The sequence below is a fragment of the Lepisma saccharinum genome, chromosome 27 (genome assembly GCF_977018435.1).
Source record: "Lepisma saccharinum chromosome 27, izLepSacc3.1, whole genome shotgun sequence".
Taxonomy (NCBI): domain Eukaryota; kingdom Metazoa; phylum Arthropoda; class Insecta; order Zygentoma; family Lepismatidae; genus Lepisma; species Lepisma saccharinum.
The window spans coordinates 38,635,709-38,659,950 of NC_139255.1; the positions used below are offsets into that span (position 1 = coordinate 38,635,709).

The following is a 24,242-nucleotide window of genomic DNA, read 5'->3' on the forward strand; positions in this document are numbered from 1 at the left end:
TCCCCTATCTGTCCTATAGGAGATAGACTGGAGGACCTGAAACCACGCGCTTTCAACCATGGGAGCGGGGGGCAAGGGAGGTACAGGCAGAAATCTTTCCTTTCCTTTCGGGGGGTTGTCTATACCTGGATCTGGTAAGACGGAAGAGCCAGCTAGGGTATTCAGCCTTGCCAGCTGATCACATCGAGGGACGAGAAGCGCGTGGAAAGAAGTGTTGCATATGAACTGAGGCTTCAAGACAATAAATATTGTGATTTGAAAATAATTAGAGACGTGAGATTGATTGATCTATCTCTGCTAGACTAGCTACTCCTCAGCAGTGACGTGCGGTGACTTCGACACTTGGGGTAGCAGTCAGTGTCGTGCTCAAGGGGGGGGAAGGTTGGTGTGGGTCACACCCCTCCCCCCTTTTGGGCCCAGTATTCCTAAAAAAAGAAGAATGTCAGTAACAGGAAAAGATTGCAAAATGATGAATGAGTACTAAAAAAGTACACGTAATCCCCACCCACATTCGAAAATAAAAAACGATTTGATTTGACTCTAAGCCAGAGATCCTGGGTTCGAATCTCGGCTTGGCCATGGGTATTCTTTTGTGTGTGTCCCTTCATCAATTTTATCGTACCAAAAGTGGCGGAAAAGCGAATTAAAATAAACCAGATCAAGCAATCAATAAATTATTTGATTTCATTTTTGTTACTTAGCGTCGCTTTTTTGTCACATTTTGTTCATTGCGAAGATGATGCGATAAAATTAATGAAGGGACAAACCCAAAGATCAACCATGCCCAGGTCGGGGTTCGAACCCAGAACTCCTGATGTCGTAGCACGCTGTGATAACCACTCCCCCACGGTTGGTTGATTTGGTGTTTTAAGCCCACTTTATGCACAGAAACAAAACAAGTATCAAAACACACTTTTTTGTAGTTTCTTCAATAATATTCATTTGGCTTCTTGAGTTCTGAGATACATTTCCATTCCACATTATTTCATTATTCACTGCAGAGTACAACACACAGGAACAAGAATGCGCGCTCATCACGGGTTCGAATCCTGGCCTGGATTGTTCATATGAGGTTCCTTCATCAATTTCATCATATCATCACTCATCCTTTTCGCGATAACCAAATGTGGCAGAAAAGCGAAGAAAAATAAACCAAACCAACAACAATATGAACGCGCGTTCTTGCCCAAATGAATACATCCGTTAGAGGCCAAGAGATTAGTATATTTAAATAAAACACTACTAAAACGAGAGTGAGAGAGAGCCTGAGCACATATTTGTAATTTAATCATTATATATTCCATATTTGAAAAAAAAGAAAGAAAACATAACATTATTGTCTGTAACACGTTCCCATTTCATAAATAATAAAACTACATCCCATATTATACATACGTACATATTGTACAACGTGTAAAAGGTTGTGTAAATACAGAGAACATAAGTACTGCAGAAAATTTTACCCTGAGTTCTTTAGAGGATTTACAAAAACATCTATGAGAAACCAATCCCCTATCTGTCCTATAGGAGATAGACTGAGGGACCTGAAAGCCTGGGCTTTCAACCATTGGAGCGGGGGGCTAGGAGACAAGGGAGGTAGAGGTAGAAATCTTCCTTTTCCTTGGGTAGGCCGTTTCTACCTGGAAACTGGTCTGGCGGACGAAGAGCGAGCTAGGGTATCCACAGCCAGATTTGCCCGCGGATCACGTCGATGGACGACAAGCGCGTGGAAAAGGAAGTGTTGCATTTGAACTGTGGCTTTAACAAGACAATAAATATTGTCATTTGAAAATAATTAGAGACGTGAGATTGATTGATCTATCTCTGCTAGACTAGCTACTCCTCAGTGCACGTCACTGCTCCTCAGTGCACGTCACTGCTGTACATGAATAGTTGAAAGTTGGTAAAATAGATGTGAGAACCTATTCATTATGTAGCTAATAGCTTATTTGTAGTTGAGATCGCCAAAATTAGGATTAGAACATCTGCCTTGGCAAGGAAATTAATGTCAAATAGATAAAAAATTAAAATATTTTGAAAAACAAGGAAAAAGAAGTTAGAACAAATTGACGAAAAGTAAAGTTGCTGATTTATATTTTATGCATATCATCATTAATAGTAGTGTGCATATATCTTCGAAACTGTCCTTTAAAGCCGTATGATCCAAATTCCTTGACTTCCAACAAGTTCGGCGGAGATAAATAACCATCAATAATATAACAAAAGCTAAACAAATACGGTATATGTTGATTATTTAATTTTAGTACTTGGCAAGTCTTTCGAAAGGGGAGGGGGTACGGAGCCCCCCTAGATACGCCCTTGCGCACAGGCTAGTGGAATTTGTTAATTCTTGTTTAAATATAATAGAGGGCTTACTGGGGTAGAGGTTTTCATGAAAAACAAGTGCAATAAAATCATATAAGCTATTCTCTGTGCGTTACACGTGCCATGAGGATGCATATTATTGGATGTGGAAATAGAACCCATATTCTCGGATACCCCTTCAAGAATTATCTATTGATGAAAGTATAATCTTCCATCAGTACCTCTTCTAATTTATTTCCTACATAAAAAAGAATGCGCATCGCCGCCATCTTTCGTATGCAAAGGATCTGCTCTTGGCTTGTCTGGCACTAGATGCCTGTGTATTCGTTAATCTTGATGTAACTGGTAACAACGTTTAAATTAGTTTTGTCATCTTGCACAAATGCCTGTGTTAGTAAATAATTAATCAAAATTTTCAGCAACTGATAAGATGCGAGTTGCTTCATCAAAAATTGTAATAAGTTTGAGGTAAGTTTCAAACCAAGGCATTAAATACTTTTAGATCAACAAAACTAAAGCCAGTTGTAAAAAGTCAGGCGGATAAAGTATTTCAACATCCAAGGCATGGATGTTAAATTAAATTGAATAGAATTCGGCTACTTGGTCTCTTTGGTCACTTTTTGCTACACGCAAAGATGAGTAAAAGTTATATGATCAAATGGACACTTGCAAATAACACCTTGGCCAGGCCGGGATTCGAACCCGGGACCCCCGGCGTCGTAACACGCTGATAACCACTCTGCCACGGAGGTTGGAAAGGTATGAATGAGTCATTCTTTGCCCGGTTCATCTCTTAGTCATCACGTAAAATAAACAGAAGTGGATGGGAATAGTTAGGTAAACAATTAGGCTACTTTCGATGTAAAAAAAAAAATATTTCAAATTGGGGTCATGATATATTTTCTGAACGCTTTGGTTTCTTTGCTGAATGTTGTAGATAGTGGCGGCGATTGGATTCCAACACTAGGGGCGTAAGATTCAAACAGGTGCACCAGTTCACTTTCCCTTGGTACATAAGGTTTAGCATAGTGCGGGGTCAAAAGTGGCAAAACGTTGGGAGGGGGGGGGGGTGGGGGTAATGTGTTCGTGCGAACACCAACAGCTGTTTCTTTATTTCTATCACTTTAAAAACTTTTATATGGCGTGTGAAGGAACTTATTGACATTTTACAAGTTGCAGGAATTTCTGCTTTATTTACAATATCATGATACCATCAAAACTTTCATATCACAGTCTTTTCACTTTATCCCAAGGTACTTATTTATTTGAGGTTCAGAAAACCCCAGGGCAGATTTATGCGGGGACAATGCCGGAAAAATTCTGACTTTTGATCACCCGCCCCGGAAATCAAGAACGCGGCTTTCTCGTGGCAGTCCTACCGACTAAAGCACCGTGGCTCGAAGATATACAAGGTCTGTCCCCAAAGAAATTAGACTATTTTTGGTAGGCCAGTCGGAAGGGTCGAGGGATGGATCTATTGGGTTGGGTTGGGAGGGGTGGGGTGGTTGGTGGGGTATGTCAGCTATACAGTCTGATGCAACTCAGTGGCCTTACCACTTTGGCTTTTTCTGCGAGTTCTTCACTGCTTTTATTTGAAATGTCGATTTTATTCAAATTTTGGAGGGGGCTATAGCACCATCAGGACCCCTCTGCGTACACCAGTGGAAGCAAGGGAAATGAAAATGCCATACCCAAAAGAAAGACACTGATTAAGCAACGGTTTCTTAGTGAAATGGGGGCTTCTCGTTGACCAGCCAAAGCCAGGAGGATATGGATCAAGTGATGGTAATGACTTCTGGCGTTTCTTTCAATATGAAGTGTCTGCCAAACTCACTGGCATCAACAAGGTCATTCACAGGTGCTGGATTATCCTTGCTACTTTGTCCTGTTGGTTCCACATCAACTCAAAAGCTTTTAGTACTTACACTTACCCCAAGCCAGCCTCGCAAAGCAGGCGTGGATTCATATGGACGTAGGGACCAAGTGCTAGTTTTTTCATATATTATTACTATTACTACTATTTTTTATATATTATCAGAGGCGTCTCGTGAACGCATGCGGTGCATGCTGCGCATGCGTCAATTGTGGGGAAAATGACAGCTTGCTCTGCGATGACATTCATGAGCATTTCTACATTCTAATTTCTTCATATATCAGAAGTATTTAATTTACACAAGAGCGCTGAACTAAGCTTATATTACATTTCTTGGATCTGAAGTGACGCATGCATCTATTGTGGGAAAAGAATTATTACTTTCTTTCACTTCAGATCCAAGAAATGTAATCTAAGCTTAGTTCAGCGCACTCGTGTAAAATAAATACTTCTCCTATGTGAAGAAATTAGAATGTAGAAATGCTCATGAATGTCGTCGCAGAGCAAGCTGTCCTTTTCCCCCACAATTGGCGCATGCGTTCACGAGACGCCTCTGTATATTATTATACCTAACTTGAAGACTCAAATGTTCTGTCTGATCACCAAGTTTAACAGGCACGAGAATATGTCGTTAAAGTTTGATTTAAGTCCTCTTTATGTTCATGTTAGGCTAATCGTAACTGGACCTACAGTTTAAATTTGGATCCTAACCAATGTGCAATATTCCTCACAAGAGGATCGAACCCGAGACACCTTCATTGATCAGCCGCCCCCCGTGGCGGAGTGGTTAGAACAGCGCAGCACGGCACCAGGGGTCCCGGGTTCGAATCCCGGCCTGAGCATGGATGTTTGTGCGACCATTCATCAATTTCATGATATCATCACTCGTCTCCATCTTCCCAATTAGCCAAAAGTGGCTCAAAATGCTAAGTAAAATAAAGCAAATCAATCTACCAATCATAGCCTTCATTGATTGATAGATTTGGTTATTTTACGTCGCTTTTCTGCCACTTTTGGCTAATCGAGGCGATGAGGATGAGTGAAGATATGATGAGTTGATGAAGGGCCACTCGCAAAGAACACGCCGAGATGCCAACCCTGAACCCATGGCGTTGTAGCGAAACAGTTATTAAGGCAGCCCTTCTACCTACTGGCCAAATGAACGAGGGGGCACGAGAGGCAAGAAACAAGTACAGTAAAATGTAAGGTTTAACTTCATGAATTCTAGGAAAGCGACAATCGCTCACATTCAATAGGCTTCTTGAAACCTCAGAGGCGTGGCGTGCACGTAACCGCTGTTACCGCAGGTAACAACAAAAAGTAAAGTAAAGTGCTCCCCTGTGCTTAGCACAACGCCATGAAGGCGTATAGGGGGTGTGGGGGTAACGCCCCATACTTTCTTGATCCAGTCGTGAGTGGGGGGTGATGTGATCAGCATCACGCCCCTGACCGCCTTTACCCCCCAGGGTTTCCCAAGTTATTCGACGCTGGGTAGGCGCCGAGGCAGTTTCCATCGTTAGAAAAGTTCCCGGATTTGAACCGGCCGGGGATCGAACCCGGGACCTTTAGCATGGTAGTCAGACGCGTTACCGACTGAGCCACCGCGGACAGGTAACAACAAAATATAAAGAATTGAAGAACCTGTCTTAAAATATTATTACATACATAATGGTTATATTGTCGTATATTATATATATTATATTTATATTATATATAAACTGGTTATATAGGGCCTCCCCGATGGCGCAGTGGTAGCGTCTTCGCCTTGTAATCAAGGGGTCCTGGGTTCGATACCCGGTGGAGGCACAAGTGGTTCGGATCCCACTTTAAACTGTAGGTCCAGTCCCGATTAGCCTTGCTGTGCATAAAGTGGACTTAAAACACCAAATCAACCAACCAAATCAACCATAAACTGGTTATATTGTCGTAAAGTAAATATTGCAGAATAACATTTTTTCTGACACCGGCAAAAGCGAAGAGGACTGTTCCGGTACCCTCCTGAGGAAACATGAGGAAAGGGCCCTGAGCCCACGCAAGGAAGACTTCGCGTTGCTGCAAAGACTGTTAGGGCGGGAGAAGGAGGCGTTGCCTGTTTAGCCTCCACAGTTGCCGGTGATCCTTACCGGATACAGATCAGTGTTGCCATATTCAATTGACAGAAAAGAGCTAAGTCGCCTAATCGGGTCTATCTTACTCTGAAGGTGTCCACTCACACTGGCGAAAGCAAACTACCAAGTGATATTTTGTATTTACACTAAATATCAGCGATTACGAAAGTCCTCTTTGTCCTTCTTCGACATCATGGGGATGGTCAAGGGGTCCGCTGTCCTTCTAAAAATTTCAACCTAAAATTCTATATTTCACACATATATTATTTCAGTTACAGGAATTTGTGATAATTGTTGAAAGGGCCGATTGAGATTGACATACGTTGTCGCAGGAATGCGATAATTTCGGATTGAAGCAATGTTTTTGAGGTAGCAGCACTGTTTATGGGTTTAAACATTACTTAGAATCATAATTTCCCGATTGTTATCTTAGCATACTCTGAAGTGTCAGGTGTCGCAGGCTCGAATCCTCAGCAAGAAATTGTTATTTCAATGTTTGTTTTTATTCTTTTACTTACATAATTATAAAAAAATAATAATTACATACACAAAATAATAATAATTTTATTTCAATAATTCACCATGCATCCTCATAGTCACGATTACAATTGTCCTATAAAGCGAAAGCCTTAAAGGTAGCAAGGAACGTAAAATATACGAAATAGTAGAGGTAAAGGTGGTGGGTGGTATGAGCCCCCATTTTGTTTTGTATTTTTTAAAATTTGATTTTTAACTTTATTGTTCAGATTCTTATGATAGCTTTAACTACAACATTTCATACAACTATTGTTAAAATATAAACCAATTTGAGAAACTTTAAGGATATGAAAAAAATAAAATACAAAACAAGTCATTTTGTGGAAAAAAAAGTTTTGTGCTGGTAATATGAGCCCCTAGGAAAAAATAATAGAATAACTGGTTTAGAAAAGTATATGACAAATTAAATCATACAAACAACATTATATTCATTACAAAACCTTAAAAAAATATTATGATGTGAAATATCATAAAAGAGTTCTTAACAAAATTATTGAAAAAATCATTGAAAAAATCATTACAAAACCAATGGAAAGGGTCATTAAGAAACCATTTAAAAAGTTTTATTTTGTTTTTTTGTAATGTCTATTTACAAAAGTCGCAAATGTAAATATCCTTCTCGCATCCAGCGCAGTCGTTGTGTGCCCACATTTCACAGATGAGACATTGCACCCACAGTTCTCCTCGGTTATCATCCGAAAATAGACCCTCGCAGAACAAACAAACTGCTTCTTCATCACCGGGATATTCCATTCCGATTGGTGTTTCTAAGACAGATTCCCCAGAATTGATATCTGATTCACAGTATTCCTTATCTGAATCTTGATGAAGCTTCGGTTTCACTGCATGCTTTCTTTTAGGTTCTGTTTCTTCAGTAGGCTGTTGATCATCTCTTTTCTTTTTATCCTTCAGTTGTCTCTTCCCTTCAGCTGAGTCTGACTTCTTTCTTTTTTCTCCAGTAGCCAACAAAGCATCTTTGTACGGAGACGATGTAATCAAAGCTGCCTTGGAGGGTTTAGGACCTTTGTTAGCCACTTTCCTCTTTGGTTCGGGAACAGGCCACATATCTTTTGGAGACACAGTGTGTCCGGGAATCTTCTTCTCCTTATCTTTACACAGACCGGAAGGCCCTGCCCATGCCAAATCTTCAGCAGCTGGTTGGAATCTTGTTACTTGCACATTCTCCAAAACTGGTGAACTTGCAGTTCCAGCGCCGTTTGATTCTACACTTTTCGTTGCAGATGCATTTTGATTATCTTCTTGTGGAGTTTCGGTACCTGTGTTTTGTCCTCTTACAGCATTGCTGGAGGATTTAGGTATTTTCCCTTTGCCTTTTCGCAGGGTTTCCAAATCCAGTACCTCTTGAGAGGAAGGTGCAAAGTCCACAGCAGAAAAAACATTCCGGTTACACGGATATAATCCTGTAACCTGAAACCCATTCACAGCAATGGATCCGGTCTGGCAAGTCAAATAAGCCTTTCCCAATAGTTCGGCAATATCATAGGGTCCAACAGGTCTCTCACTGTGAAGCATCCACTTGCGTATGTTTTCACTGTAGTGATGTTTCAAAGCGCCAAGAAATGTTTTGTCAAGAGGCTGCAGTTTATGCGATGTGTGTGGGGGTAAACTTACAACGGATATGCCATTTTCTCGAGCAAGATTCACAATGTCAATGTTTTTGGAGTGGGAGTTGTGGCCATCTAGAATAAGGAGCACAGGGTCATTTTTTGAGGGTTTAGTTTTTTCAATAAAGTGCGTTAGCCAGTCTGTGAAAATATTTGCTTGTATCCAACCAGACGGATGACATCTACCAATTGACCCCGGTGGAGCGCCTTTCATGAGAAGCTCAGACATATTTTTCCTGGGAAAAATGAAGATAGGAGGTACAAAAGTTCCCCCTGCACTCATGCAGCAGCCTACTGTCACGAGAGAGCCCCGTTCAGCAGAACTTAGAGCTCCCACTTGTCTTTTTCCTCTCAACCCAATGATTCGAGGGATTCTGCTTTGAACGACTGATATTCCTGTCTCGTCGACATTAAATACTCTATCTGCCGGGTAGTTGTGTTTGGCGTGCTCGGCTTCCAGGATATCAAAGAAATTGTCGACTGCCTCTTTGTTAAAGCCATTTGCTCTTGAAAACGATGTCGCAGCAGGTTTCAAAAGAGATAAAACATTGTTATGACGATTCATGAAGTGGTCTAACCAAGCTCTACCAGCTAACCCCTCTTCTGTGAATGGATGATTAATTCCATTTCTTTCACACAGTTGGTAAGCTACTCTTCGAACATCTTGTCTGCTAAGACCATAGAATTTACTTTCCATGATAAGTAAATACTCGACTAATTCACTTTCCAGCTCCTCGCCCATTATAGGTTTTCTCCCTAATTTTGTTCAAGCGGCTCTTCCGGTGGTTTGTCAACTCGAACAAGTCTTTGAAGAGTAGGTCTTGGAACAAGAAACATTTTTGATGCCTTTTTCAATCCCATATCTTTGTTTCTTACAGCCTTGATCGCCTTAACCATATCTTCAGTATTCCAGTTTTTTTTCTTTTGGTCTCGTTTTTTGGACCTAGCACTTTTCGTGGCATCTGAAAAGACAAAGTTGAAAACACTCCTGTAGTGTATATAATATGAGTCCCTTAAAATTTGGGGGCTCATATACCAAGCACGATGGGGCTCATTTTACAACCCTCGCCATATTGGAATTAAAACACGCATAACGAATCTTTGTTACTTGCAAAATTACATAGTATCTACACAAAAACAATCTTTTAAACATGCTTTATCCAATGCAATAATGCACTAGGTTGTGTTTAAATGAATAAGTACTGCAATTAAAAGCAAAACACTTACCTTTCAAAGTTTTTCAGATCGAGAAAACAAAAAGAACACGTTCACTCATAAACTATCAGCTGCAACAACTGAACGAGAACTCTCTGGCGGCAAAAGGCGTTACTAAATTAGCAGTTCAAATCATCGCCACCAGGCTGAGCCCACTCCTTGAACAGATATTGGGGGGGCTCATAATATATGAATGGCTCATAATACCACCTTTACCTCTAGTGGTGTCAGAAATGAAATTTCTGTGGATTTAACGAAACATGGGAGTGGGAGTAGTTAGGAAACAGATGAAGACATCTACTCTACATATGTCTTATTTGAAACGAAATGTTTCGCGATTTGGGCAAATCTGGTTTCAAAAGAACTAAAATTGCAACAGTAGTAGAACTGGACTTTTTGCAGTGTAAGGTTCCCAAGGAAATATTGGCTATTGGGGAAGCGCCGATGCTGAGAGGGAAGGGGGCAAGGAGGGTGCTTCACGTGTTATAAAAGTAAACAACGGTTGGCGGAGAGACTGTGCAGTGCGAGTTTTGTGAGTGGTGACTTTCGTCCTTTTGTTGTTTTCGGGCATTGTCAATTAATTAATCAGGAAAAAAATGTTGGCATAAGCACTGAAGTGAAATCGCAAACATTGGTTGTTGACACAATAAACATTAGCCTAATAAAGAAATAAGCAATTTGATACTTACCCCAACATCGAAGTAATTAACACCGCTTGTTAATAACTTTGCAGTCCAGTTTCTGGGAAAATACAATTACAAAAAAAGGGGGAAAAGCGAGCCTAACAACAGTGGAGGCTGTACTTTTAAAAGTAGAAGAGAAACCTCAATATAAAGCTGCTAATTATACAAGTAGTGATTCCGACATAAAGTATTGAAGTTTAATTGGTGAATCCTGATGAAAATTCCACAATTTTCATTTCATAGCATGTTACTGCAATTAGGACATCTTTCTAGATAATACTAAAACATATCTTAGAAGGATGGTGGATGCGTCGGGATCGCAACTTTTAAACGGTACTCAATTTATTTAGGCAAATTAAATTTCAGTTTAGAAACTCTTCGTGCACTGTGCGGCACACTTTACATTCGACTCTTCTGGCAAATCGGGATTCAAAATTAGCGTAAGTTACGAGTGAGGGGAAAAAACAGACGAAAATCCTCGATCCACGTAACCAGGGCACAATACGATTAGTTTATACAGGGTGATTCAGTAAAAGTGTGCAAAAAAGAAACAGGAAATAGGTTATGCACCACCGAGCAGTTGGAGATAGGGAACCTAGGGTCGGAGAAGCCAGCGTAACGAGATTTGGTCTGAAACATGTGGCGCTCTGGCGCCCAACGTCAGGAATGACAAATAAGTGACTGTATGGACAGCTAGTGACACTGCTGACGTATAATGAGGAACCACATTTATTGACACTGATTTACACGTATGAGTTGCATGTTTGTACGTTTGGAAACTAGTATCATAGCATTGGCAAACCTCACAACAGTGTTCAAACTGACGGCCCCTTACCTTAAAGCAAGCATGACAGCGACATACGAGTTTCTGCAACACCCATCCATATGTCTCTGGCGTATTGCAAATCACATCACAGGCGGCGACAATCCTGGCAACTTGGCTCTGTCCATTGGAGTCTCACAAACATATGATTTGAGATATCCCCAGATGAAAAAATCGAATGGATTAAGGTTGGGTGACTTCGAACTCCCCGTCCAATCCAGTGAGCAGGAAAGGTAACATCTAGATAGTTGCGGACATCTACGCTGAAGTGAGGTGGTGCTCCATATCTCAGTACACTGGCTTCTTCGACCCTAGTTCCCTATCTCCAACTGTTCAATCAGTGGTGCATCACCTATTTCCTGTTTCATTTTTGCACGCTTTAACTGAATCACTCTGTATATTAAGGTGCATAGACGTCAAACACAGGGTGCAAACAGATTGTTCAGGAGGCACATCTTCCCTCCTGTGAGCCGCATGCCATGGCCCAACAGGACACACAAAACGGACCTTGTTCTACGACTGGAGTCTAAACACAGTGTGTACCTAGGTATATTCTGTCAAGTGTCAACTTTTCAGCGAGTGTATATCTTGCATGTGTGACATTCTACAGAATCATTTACTGTTTTTGCGGTCTTGTAGAATCGAAACGAAGCATCAAACAGAAAAACGCTATTAAGAAAAGTTATTTGACTTAATGACCTCCATGAAAGTTTATATAATGATGCACTGTGTAAGTTGTTCAAATTATATTTTTGGAACGAGAGATGCATTTATCACTCAAATATTTGTGTGTGCATGAAAAAAGTTGGTTTACCAGTAGTAAACACAGCACATGGGAGAATACACCACCGGATGTGCCCCAGTGTATCTCTAAGATTTACTACAATAATTTTAGAATAATCATTATTAATAAGAGCCTGCATTCCACTTGCAGGTTCCTAAAATGACATATAATGGCAATGCAACATTTGGTCAAACCACATGCTGTGGTATCCCTTGCCAGCATCCAAAGTGTTGGGAAGCAAGATCCAGATGGCTGCAGCAAAAGGCTGCATTAATCCCTGGCACACAAGCTTTTAGGCAGCTGACTGATTTAAGTGGAAAACTTGAACGTTCTGTATCTGTTTATGGCAAAGGTGAGAAAATTATCTTTCCTCCAATAGTTTTTACTTCAAAAGGAATTTTGGCCTTTGCTGGATACAAGCTAACATTCACTGGAAAAGACTAAAAATTAGCTTATAATGTCTACGTTAGGTCTGCAGTAGGCTATTAGCCTCAGTAGCCTGTCCAAAAATTTCAAAAGGAGGGGGTGGAAAAGTTACGTGGCTGCTTTTTAGCATTTCATGCAAACGATTGATTTATTTTGTGTTTTAAGTCTACTTTATGCACAATAAGGCAAATCGGGACTGGACCTACAGTTTAAAGTGGGATCCGAACCACTATGAGGCTCCACGAGGTATTGAACCTGGGACACCTTGATTACAAGGCAACGATGTTTCCACAATGCCATCGAGGAGGCCCTTCATGTACCTGTTGTTCATTTTGAGCTCACATGTAGCCTAATGGTTAGCACTCTTATTTTTGGTGCAAGCAGTCGCAGGTTTGATTTCTGATAGGAGCTAAATAATGTCCGTGTTGACACAGCATTGTGAGGACAAGTGAGAAGCTTCTTTAAAGCAACAGTAGAAGATCAGAGTCTCGGAAACGAGAAAACTGCAGTGATGGAATATATGTACTAATCATGCACCATCCCATGAAAAGCCACTTGGATCTCAATGGGTTGTTTCTTGTTATCAAGGGTGTTTCATAATTCCCTCTGGGATTTCAGAAATCAGTTGCTCAGAGGTCAACTCGCACACGGGGATGAGAGTATGTTAATGAATAGAGCAAATATCGAAGTTTTTAACTCACATGACAAATGTTGGATATGCCCTCCCTTGGTGACTCGACAAACGTAAACCAAACAGGTAGGCCAAGGCCATCGCCTTAGAATGTGCACTGCATACGAGCAAGATTACAGAATCAGATATTTACTCTCTTCACTGACATGCTCTCATCCCTGTGGGCGAGTTGGCTTCTGAGCAACAGACTTCCAAAATCCCAGAGGGAATTATGAAACACACTGTATGTGAGTAATAAGGATATAATAGGACATATGGGTGAAAAGGAATGTTATAACCGGCATCCCACTGCTTACAACTCCCTCTTTGACTTAGATATCTTAAACACACAGAATGAGAAACTGTAAAAATTACTAAAAAATTAGGCCATAACATCTCCCTTATGAAATTTTCTGAGCTCGCCACTGCTTGGTCCTGACACAAGCCACTTGGAAGACTTTTGCTTTAAGAGATTGACACAGTTACTTTTCCACATTGGAAAATTACCTTTCTATACATAAAATTTATTTGCCAGTTTAAAGCATGGAAAATAAATTAATGTTAACCTAATATAAGTTTAATATTACCGTTTCAATTTGCTTTTTTTATTATTATTATTTTCTAACTTTCTTGAAGGTATTTTTCATAATACCTTATAAAAGTATGTATTTTCCCCAATTTTAGTAATTTTATTTGGTACGATCAATAATGCCGTGAAAAAGCGAAATAAAGTGACAGAGAGATGAAACTTACGGGATATTAGGCAAGGCTGGGGTATGCCACATGTCTGCGAGACGAGTTCCAGACCATGTCGCCAGGTGGCATCACTGGCAGGGAAGGGAGGTTGTGTATGTGCAATTTGCCTCCAAGGCGCCAGTCAGTCATTCAGTGAGGTGAGTCATGGCGTCAACGGCAGAATGGACTCATCCATAATGGCACATTTAGGGCATCCACTACGTGCCGCATCAGACTATGTTCTGTGTTCTGCTCGAAACCAACCTGCCCATTCATACACTTGTGTTCGGGACATGTACTCACCATCGTACACAGCAGTCACACACTCATAAATGTTCCCTGGTGTGTTGCCCTCTGCCGTCAAAAACTGTATCACGGATTGCTGAGACTCCTTTGTGGCACCTGACACTGTGAACAAGACGACTCACTGCACTGAATGACTGACAGGCACCTTGGAGGCAAATTGCACATGCACAACCTCCCTTCCCTGCCAGTGCTGCCACCTAGCGATGTGATCTGGAACTTGTCTCGCAGACATGTGGCGTACCCCAGCCTCCTAGATATCCCATAATTTTCATCGCTCTGTCACTTTATTTAGCTTTTTCACGGTATTAATCTGGTTATTTATTGACCGTACCAAATATCTAGTTCATTGTCTGTAAAGGAAGAAAGTGAGCATTAGTTCTTTCAGCAAATCTTTCTACACACTGTCTTGGCAGAGAAGGGTGAAAGTGAGTGACTGCAGCGAAGCAGTGCATGTTGCTGCAGTTGCATTTTCCTTTTCACGCACTCACTTTCCCTCTCGCATTCTTTGGTCGAGCCATCTCGAATTAGTACGTGTGCAGACTTGTTTTTGTTTGCTTGCGTCAGAGATTCTTTGGACAGTGTGACATTGAGAATGATATATCATTTAATTTCTGTAGAATTTTAAACAACAACATAACATACCAATCCACTAAAATTTTGATGATATTTAATGTAAAAATCCTACTTTGCAGACGAGCATAAACCTTCTGTTCTGGATAAAAAGGCACCTTCTAAAACCTCAAGGAAACACATAACTGTACATTTTACAGCAAGGAAAAGGCGGGATGAAGCAGAACAAGCATTTGAGAAGAAATTTCCAATGAGAAGACGTACAGAATCATGGATCCACGATGACAAACTTCTTGTCTGCTCTCCAGAATTTCCAGTTTATATGCACATTCCAGATCTGAAGAAAAGAGGCAAACAGATTCCAGAATCTGAAAATCCTAGCCTCACCATTCGCAAAGTAACTAAAAGTTCTCCAGCAGTACAAAAGAAACTTAAAATTAAGGAGCCTCATATTACTGATTCTCAGGTAACAAGTGCTGCAGATAAAAGAACAAGTGGTCTGGAAGTGAAGGCTCCCGAGGAAGAGGAAATGAGCAGTATTACTAAAGACAAAGTTCTTCCAGTGCCCCAAAGAGTGGTTAAAATAAACACACTGCTTTGGCAACCACAATCTGTAGCACGACGAGATATGGCTGAACACAGTAAATCATTTGCAGTAAATACGGCAAGAAGATTAATACGACAAAAATATGCAAAATGAGAAAGAACAATATTGAACAAAATATACTATTTCAATGTAGTTTATCTCTACATTTTTCATGAAGTGAATACAGTATTCAAAGTGTGAGTTGTCGAATCATAGGTTTTGATGCTAGGAAATATGAACTGTTGCCCTGATGCCACCAATACACAAAAAAGAAGAAAAATATACTTGTTAAAAGTTTTCATGTAGGCTACCAAGTTGACAAAATAACATTATTTGAGTATCGTAGCATTGCAATTTCTTCACAAATACAGTAAAAATTGTTACTATATTGCATGAATTACTAAAATGTTCATTGAACATCAAAATATACAATTTTCTTCAGGATTGTGTGAATGTTGGTTTTACATCAAAGGAAGAATGACTTTAATGATATCTTTGGAAGGCTAAAGTGCCAAAAAATTATTGTAATCATCATTAACTTGTTGAGCATGTCCATTGTTTTATTTGGGGCCTCCCTGGATGACATAGTGGTAATGTTGTCACCTTGTAATCAAGGAGTCCCGGCTTTGATACATGGTGGAGGCACAGTGCTTCAGATCCCGCTTTAAACTGTAGATCAAGTCCCGATTACCCTATCTGTGCATAAAGTGGACTTACAACAAGAATTCAGTTCAACTGATTTATTTAATTAATTTACTTTGCATTTCTGTCACTTTCGGCTAATCACAAAGATGAGGGCTGAGCCAATACAGATGCCGATGTATCGGAATCGGCCGATACCAGTGGTATCGGTATCGGAAAGTATCGGTTGGAATTCATCTACCAATACCAGCCAATACTTTTCTGTCATTTTGGTCTTTCACGGGGTCCGCAAAAATGCTACGCGACCCTTTTGTGTAGTCTAATTATCCTGGCAATTATGAAAAATTCAAACATCCTTTTTATTTTGCACGAAAAACTATATTTTGTGATAACATAATATTTATTTTAATATTCTGATGCAATTTTTTAATATTCTAAAGTAAATTTCTTTATGAATTGATGAATATAATTAGAAGAGAAAATTTACACACCAATGTTGATCAATATTTTAAACACATTTTAATTATTGCAATTTTAAAGTATTGGTATCTGTGGGAATCGGTAAGAGTATCAGTTCAAAGTGGTATCGGCTCAGCCCTAGTGATGATATGATGAAATTGATGAAGGGACACACACAAAGAATGCCCAGACCGTGGTTCAACCCACAGGCTTCTGGTATCGTAGCATGATGTGCCTACCATTTCACTATGATAGCTGTCCTGTCTGTTTTGATTTTACTTTTCTTTGTATTATTATTTTTTTTGGTGGAAAATCTCTGAAGCCACATTGATGTCAATCAAGTCTTTCAAAGCTTGATTCAGACACAATAACAGTAATTTAATTTAATGATAATATTAGCACTAAAAAAAGTTTTACAGCATACATATATACCAATCAGTCCCTTCAAGTTGAATATGACAGATTACTCAGTATGGTATTCTATTTGTATCAGCCAATATAAGCCTATAAATGTATTGGTAAAATTTCTGATCTAATATTTATATAAATACCCTGTAATTTAGTGCAAAATTCTGTCATTTAATTTTATGAATATAAAGGTACTAAATAAGCAGCTTCTTTTCTAAGGTAAAACTCATTACAAACACCTTGTTATACACATAAAGGTTCGGCTGGACCTTTGGCAGCCGTAAGGGCGAATTGTTTCAAATTTTCTTCTTCACTCAAAAAACTCGTGTGGATGTTCCAAAATATGAAAAGTTACATACGCTTAGAATTTCTTCTAGAGCATTGACATGAAATTTTGTGTAGTTAGCTTTCGCTGTTATCTAGATATTCTCAATAGTTTCACGATTACGTAAGTCTATTATTTTACAATGGTGCATTTTACTCACTATCAATACAGATAAAAATATATAAATTACTTACGTGAGTGAGTAGAAATGGTTCAAAACGACGTTTCGGAAGTCTGTACTACTTCCTTCATCAGGTAAATAAAATAAAAAAACTTTAGGTGCCAAACATGGTATTGCGTTGTCAAATCATAAGTTGAGGATTCGGGTTGAGGATAACAAAGGTAAAAATCTTACTGTGACAGCATAAAAACTCCGATGAAAACCTTCACTGGTTAAAAAAGTTAAAAACAAAAACCACACAACTAAAACAAATAAAAATCTACGGCCTATTATAGCCCCCTAGTGACTCCCGTGAGTGTTGCGTAGAACACATGGACTGGGGTCAACCTGAATCCTCAACTTACGATTTGACAACGCGGTACCATGTTTGGCACCTAAAATTTTCTATGTACCTGATGAAGGAAGTAGTACAGACTTCCGAAACGTCTTTTTGAACCATTTCTACTCACTCATGTAAGTCATTTATATATTTTTATCTGTAAGTCTATTAAACTATTGATATCTATATAACAGTGAAAGCAAACTACATGAAAATTCACGTCAATGCTCTAGAAGGAATTTTAAGTGTATGTAATTTTCCATATTTTGGAACATCCACAGCGGTTTTTTGAATGGAGGGAAAATTTGAAAAAATTGCTCTTACGGCTGCCAAACATCCAGGCGAGCCTTAATGAGGTGAATGAACAATGTAGGGTCTCCATGGAACATTAGCAATTTTATATCGCATTTTCTTTTGGTATTGTTATTAGTACGTTTTATACTGGTAATATATTGATTATAAACAATTAAGAAAAAAATAGGGAAGGCAGGATCATGAACTTACCATATTCTCAGCAAACGAGTACAAGCCATGCTCATCTTGTTTTCAAAACAGATTTATAAATCATGAACTTCCATTCTTTAGAAAGGAAACAGCCAATGTGTATTTGTATATAGGTCTTTTATTACAACAATGAATGTGCACAAAACATTTATTTACGTTGAAATAACACTCCTCATCATAAATACATAATATGTACATGTTGAAATATTTGTGCGTTCTTCCAAGTTACATGCATGTAACCTGTACAAATCAGAGTACCCATAGAGTAGCTTAGGAAAACATTTAAACTTTAACAAAGCACTCTCACCATCAATATTTACTCACCTTAGAATATTGATTCAAGGTAAGATAACGTACACAGGGGGAAAATTACATCTAGTGAAAGACTAGTGTTAGGAAATTTGTGTTTTACAGAAAACAAGGTTAAGTGTGTCAATGGTATCATTCCATATTATACTCTCACGCACAAGACATTTGTAGCAACCAAGACATCACATATTTATAATGGTAATAATAAAACAGAAATTGCAAAATATGCGAACACATCAATGCATGAACGGACAAGTGAGTACTCTAAAATTCCTGAATTTTGACTCAAATATTTTAATATCTCCATTCATTTATCATACATTGCTAGTGACTGACATGCTCCAGGAATAATATAGTGAGTTTGATTTATTTCATGAAAATGGACACACAACACATGTTGCCAACATGTTTAGCTGCTTACGAACACAATAAGCTTTTACAGGTAGTTTAAATATTCTTATTCCTACAATTGTGATGAAGTAAGATTGTACATCTTACAACTGAACAAAATATGCGAACATGTTCATGAAAAATAGGTCTTCCACAATCTATCTATTTATTTGTTTCATAAGAAGGAACTTACTTTTCTCCATGTCTTAAAACTTGTATACTCTTGTGTGATAGTTATTATTGTCAACTTGTGCCTTTTGCAAACTTCTATGACCAAGAAAAGACCCGCAAATCTTCCAAAATGAAATTCATTCCATATGAAGTTGTCATCGACTGTGTGTATCTGGTATACTTAATTTACATTTTTGCATGATGCTTTTGACCCTGCCATATCATTAGTTGCTACTTGCTTTACAAAGGTTACACACATTACAAAGTCCCAACAGAAATATGATTGTTTACTGCAAACTTCAAATAGTCATCTTGTGGATTAAACAACTAAAATATTTAACCAAACAAGACCTATGAAATTGTTTAAATTCATAGCACAAACACAAGTGAATTCCTTTCTTACACAAATATACCAATAATTCTCTCTCTCTCTAAAGAAAAAAAAATCAATGACTTACAGCCACCAATCATAGAAGACTTGCAATCAACAGTGAGTCATTAATTTAAATAGGAAGAAACTAATTCTACGTAAGAGACAGAATTATTATATACTTGTGCAAGAGTATGAATATTTTAGCTTTTAGTTAAAATGTCCAGTTCCTTAGTCTATATACTATAATACAGTGACAAAATTCAAGGAACGCTGTGAAACAATTCTGCTTCTCTATCTAGGGATGGTGTAGAGTAAAACAGAGTATATGTCTTCTTGCAGCCTTCAACAAATAAATCTGCAATAGAATTCAACTTTCGTGGTTGATGATTTTTTTGTGATGAAAGGTCCAAATTAAGTTGGAATTACCTGCAAACAAACCACTGCCCAACCAATTTTGATATTTTTAGCACATGACGATAAGAACTCTTGGGAGTTCAATTCCACTGCAGTTCTCCGATACTGGTTATCGGTTTATCCTGCATTCGTGTGTCGGGGGAGGGTAAATTTAGAGCCAACATGACCATAAATTGGGTCTTTGTGTACATACAAGTCATAGAAATAATGTGTGCAATAATGTTTCAGTGCGAAAGAAGAAATGATCAGAGAATCTGTGCAGCCAAACAGGTTTCTTAGATTTGTAAAATGTGGGATTGTGGCAGTCCAATCAACTCTCCCACTTTTCTAATAAATATAATCTATTTTTTGCATCTAGTAGGAATCTTGAAAATCTTTGTCCACATTCTTACATCTTCTGAGCTGGATGATAGCAGTGCCAGATTAAAGGAGATGGTGAGGGATGTAATAGAGCCTCCTGAAGCACCTAACCCTAAAAACTAACATAAATAATGATAGACTGCTTTGGTGCTTAAAAAAGACATTCACCTGTTCCCAAGACACAAGGCAGATAACTTGACAAATTCACCAATCAAATCCAGGATTGCATGGCATGTTGTGCTGCTACGGTATGAAATGCTGCTGTTAATTATGTTGAGTTTGTATTTTAAGTCCACTTTATGCACAGATAGGCTAATTGGGCCTGGACCTACAACTTAAAGTAAGATCCAAATGTATATGTGCCTCCACTGGATATCGAACTCGGGATCCCTTGATTACAAGGCGACGACATTATGTTGAATGTCATTTGTCATCAGTGTTAAAAACTCCCTAAAACCAAAAAAATCTTAAGAGCTCAACAAAACTGTGGCAAGTGCCCCCTTTAACATTTAAAAAGGCAATCACTCTACCCTTGATATCTATAATTAGGTCACAGCCTCCCAAAATTTCAAGACTAACAAATAATCCATTAATTCAACCGTAAATGGCAATCGTTTGTCCCTTGAAGTCTAAATTTCAAGTGATAACCCCCCCCCTTCCACCCATTCAATGTCTGAAACTAAAAATAAACCTTCAATGAAGCTGGAGGGCAATAAAAGGATTCATTTCTCCACATTTAACATATGGTTGAGGTGAGTAGTTAATGATGGGCTTGTATATTTTGTGATTACACATGCAAAAATTTTAAATATATGTGTGTTTGGACTAGAGAAATCTGAAAGTTTTCCAGTTTTGCCATACATTTTCATTTCAATATGGTTGTATTACATGTACAGTCATGAACACTTCTGGGTTGTAACGATTCAACTGAAAGTTAATGGGATCGTTACAATGCAGAATTGTCCGTGACTGTACAGCCAACTGCAAAGATAATAGTAGGTAAATTGTCCATCACTATTTTTATTCTTTCTATTCTACAGTCTGTGTTGTTTTAAAGAATGAAATTCTGTAGATACAAAGCACATGCTGTCCAATGCTTATTGATGGTTTTTTAATTTCAATTCATGATCATCACATCATGACTGAAGGAAAATTGGGATGGACAATTCACAAACTATTTTCTTTGCCCTTGGGTGTACATGTTTTCCATTCAGAAAGATGATCATGTATTCGGATATTTGGTTTTCTTCTATTAATTGTTTTACTGCACCAAGCACCACTTTATTGTTTTTGGGTGAGCCAACTTTCAGCTGAGGAAGCTGCTCTGCCACATGATGCATGCAATAGGTTGCGAAGCACAATCATCTTGCTACATTGGAAGCATGTTCTTGCGATATGGCCATTAGCATCTAACATTGTATGTGTATGCAAGATATTTGTGTCGAAATACATAGTATTTCTGTAGCATACACAGGCTTATTGCACAAAAGCTGATTGCTCCATGTGTAGAATGCTGAATGCAGGCAAATTCCACATTAAGATAGCAGAAATGAAAATGGACCAGCCACTTAATAACAAACTGATTGTGCAGAAGTAATAATGGTTTAAAATGGAAGAGATAGTTCTCGCATATATTATTTAATACTAGTTGATTACCTGGCATTGCCCAGGTATTTATTTATCCCAATCTTGTATTGGACAGGAAAATAATGAATTCTAACTACAGTGTAAAATGTAACTAATTTTAAATGTGACCGTGAGCTTAGCAACTCTGAAAACTATGGATTCGACACTAATCTAGGTCATTTGTGGCATTTTATTTTTCACCCCCTCTCACCCCCCATGCTATAGGTGATGAACTTGGAGTTGAACCGCATTGGGAGTGTTACGAAAACTATGGATTCCATTTTCAACACAGCCTGAAAATTAGACAACCCAAGAAACACCATCGTTGTGCGGATTGCAGAGTCACGGATGTCTGTTTGTGCGGAATTTAATACCTGTGGTTCTCAATTATTTTTACGTGTCATCCCTTCCCACCCCACACTAATGGTGCCAGGGGTGTCTCCCCCCCCAGTATTTCTTTCCAGGTTGCAAGTGATACGCGTATCAAGTTTGGTTGAAATTAGACTGTACATGGAGCTCATGCAGATAAATATTCAATAATAACAACTTGTAAAAATGAACTAACAAAGCACATTATGTAAACAATTCCAGCTGCAGTTACGGGAGTAAGTTCTGGACCAGAGATGGCCAAACTATAGTTTGTGGAGATGTTCTCAGTGGATCGTGAATGGTTGACTACACACTACAGGTACTGGCAATGATCTTGACGAAAATTGGGGGCAACTTCACATGCTCATGTTGCTTCCATCCCCACCATACGTAGTGGATGTTCCAGTCTCACCCGTACCTAAACCTTCACAACAATGATCTTTTGTCTCACACTCAGAGATAAAATACTGAATTTTAGTGTAGTAATTAGGAAAAAAAAACATTAGCCAGCAATGTCCAACTACCCTTGTCAACCTTAGCAAATACCAGAGATACAAATCTGTATGGACTCATTGACCCATCAATAGTAGCTCAGAGCAATTAACTTGATTAGCCCTTGTTTGGCAGGGAGACAAAAGAATCAATCAAAAGTGATCTGTCGATATTTGACAAACTATAGGTCTTTTCTACTCTTACGGCAGGCGACCCTCATGCTGGCAAGGGAAATGCAGAGCGGGGATTACGTCGCAGGCCAACCAGACAACAACGGTGGCACTGAGAGTTACCACGTTGACGGGAGAAGGTGCTGCCCCACCTCGTTCTACAGGCTGCTGCGTTTCTTACTGCGTTGGATTGGTCGCTTCCCCACTCCCCTTGCCAGCATGTAGGGTGCCCGCCGAGCAGAGATGACCAATAGTAAATGTGAAGAGAATTCTAAAGTTAATCTTGCAAATGAAATTTTTAATGCACATTTTTTTTTACATTTTAATTTTTATTAACTACAAAATTATTATCTGTGGTTTGGGGAGTTTGGCAATCTCCGTTCTAGCCAGTAGTAATGTAAAACAGGCAAAAAGCAGTTGAAGGCCATTTTATTCTGAGGAGATAACTGAAATTGCACATAGTTTTAAGCAAGATTCAAACCAGTCCAATATACCTCCATTGGGAATCAAACCTAGGATTACAAAGTGACTGTTAAAAACATATATGAAAATGCAGATAAGAGCTAAGTAGTAATGCAAATCCCACATTTTGTATTTGCTTCTTCTTCAGGTATATAAGATGATGTTTAATTTGAAATGACAGTATATGGGTAGGGGAGCACAAATAGTGGGCCATGGTACACATTGTCAAGATGTAATTGACAAATTTCACGATCTATATGAATATGAAAATATTTTAAAATATAGCCCACCCACATCTTTGAAAGTCATCCAGTGGTCTACCCTCACCAGAATGACTGTATGGGCCATTACTTCTCAAATATATTGCATGGATTTACATAGACAATTTAATAATTAAATTACCTATGTAATCTACCACTACTGAAAATTGTACATCTCTAAATATAGACACTGCTATTTAGAAATGAATTTCATATGATGATTCTGTTCAGACCTAGAAATTGCTGAACCGGTATCACATCTGAGAATGAGAATATTAATACAGCTGGTATTGAATCACACAATACTGGTGAAAAATTATTGAAAAGTATGTATTTTGCATAATTTTCATGATATTTAAAATCGTCAAAAAATGCTGTGCACAATTTTGATGTCAGACTTATGGGAAAAAAATTGATTTATACTTTCCGTTAGCCCTAATAACAGCACATATTAAACTTTAAGGATCAGGAATAGGAGTAGTAAGTCTAACGTTGCACATAGAGCGTCTAATTTTTCTGTCATAGGCATCAAACAAAAATCATATTCATTATAGGAAGAAAATGATTGTGATATTAATAGTTCTGTTTGATCTAGTTCAACATAATGAATTTTATACATTTGGGGGGGGGGGGGCATTTGGTTTCCTATCACAAAACAAACTCATTGCAGTGAGAAAATTAAATATAAAAAAATATCATGTTTCTATTTCATTAGCTATCACAGTAAGGTTTTTCAATTGAA

General features: G+C 38.6%; 1 protein-coding gene across 1 annotated transcript; it reads left to right on the forward strand.

The window, feature by feature from the left end:
- The first annotated feature begins 2,670 nt into the window (after positions 1-2,670).
- Positions 2,671-15,704, forward strand: LOC145980125 (uncharacterized). The gene is made up of 3 exons (XM_083113138.1): positions 2,671-2,793; positions 12,124-12,325; positions 14,803-15,704. Exons 2-3 carry the CDS (start codon positions 12,133-12,135, stop codon positions 15,378-15,380), a joined length of 771 nt encoding a protein of 256 aa, XP_082969264.1. The 5' UTR covers positions 2,671-2,793; positions 12,124-12,132; the 3' UTR covers positions 15,381-15,704.
- The last annotated feature ends 8,538 nt before the right edge of the window (positions 15,705-24,242 follow it).

Coding starts and splice junctions, on each gene's coding strand:
- LOC145980125 (XM_083113138.1), top strand. CDS start 12,133: ATGACATATAATGGCAATGCAACATTTGGTCAAACCACATGCTGTGGT. Junction 12,326..14,802: donor TGTATCTGTTTATGGCAAAG/GTGAGAAAATTA, acceptor CCTACTTTGCAG/ACGAGCATAAACCTTCTGTT.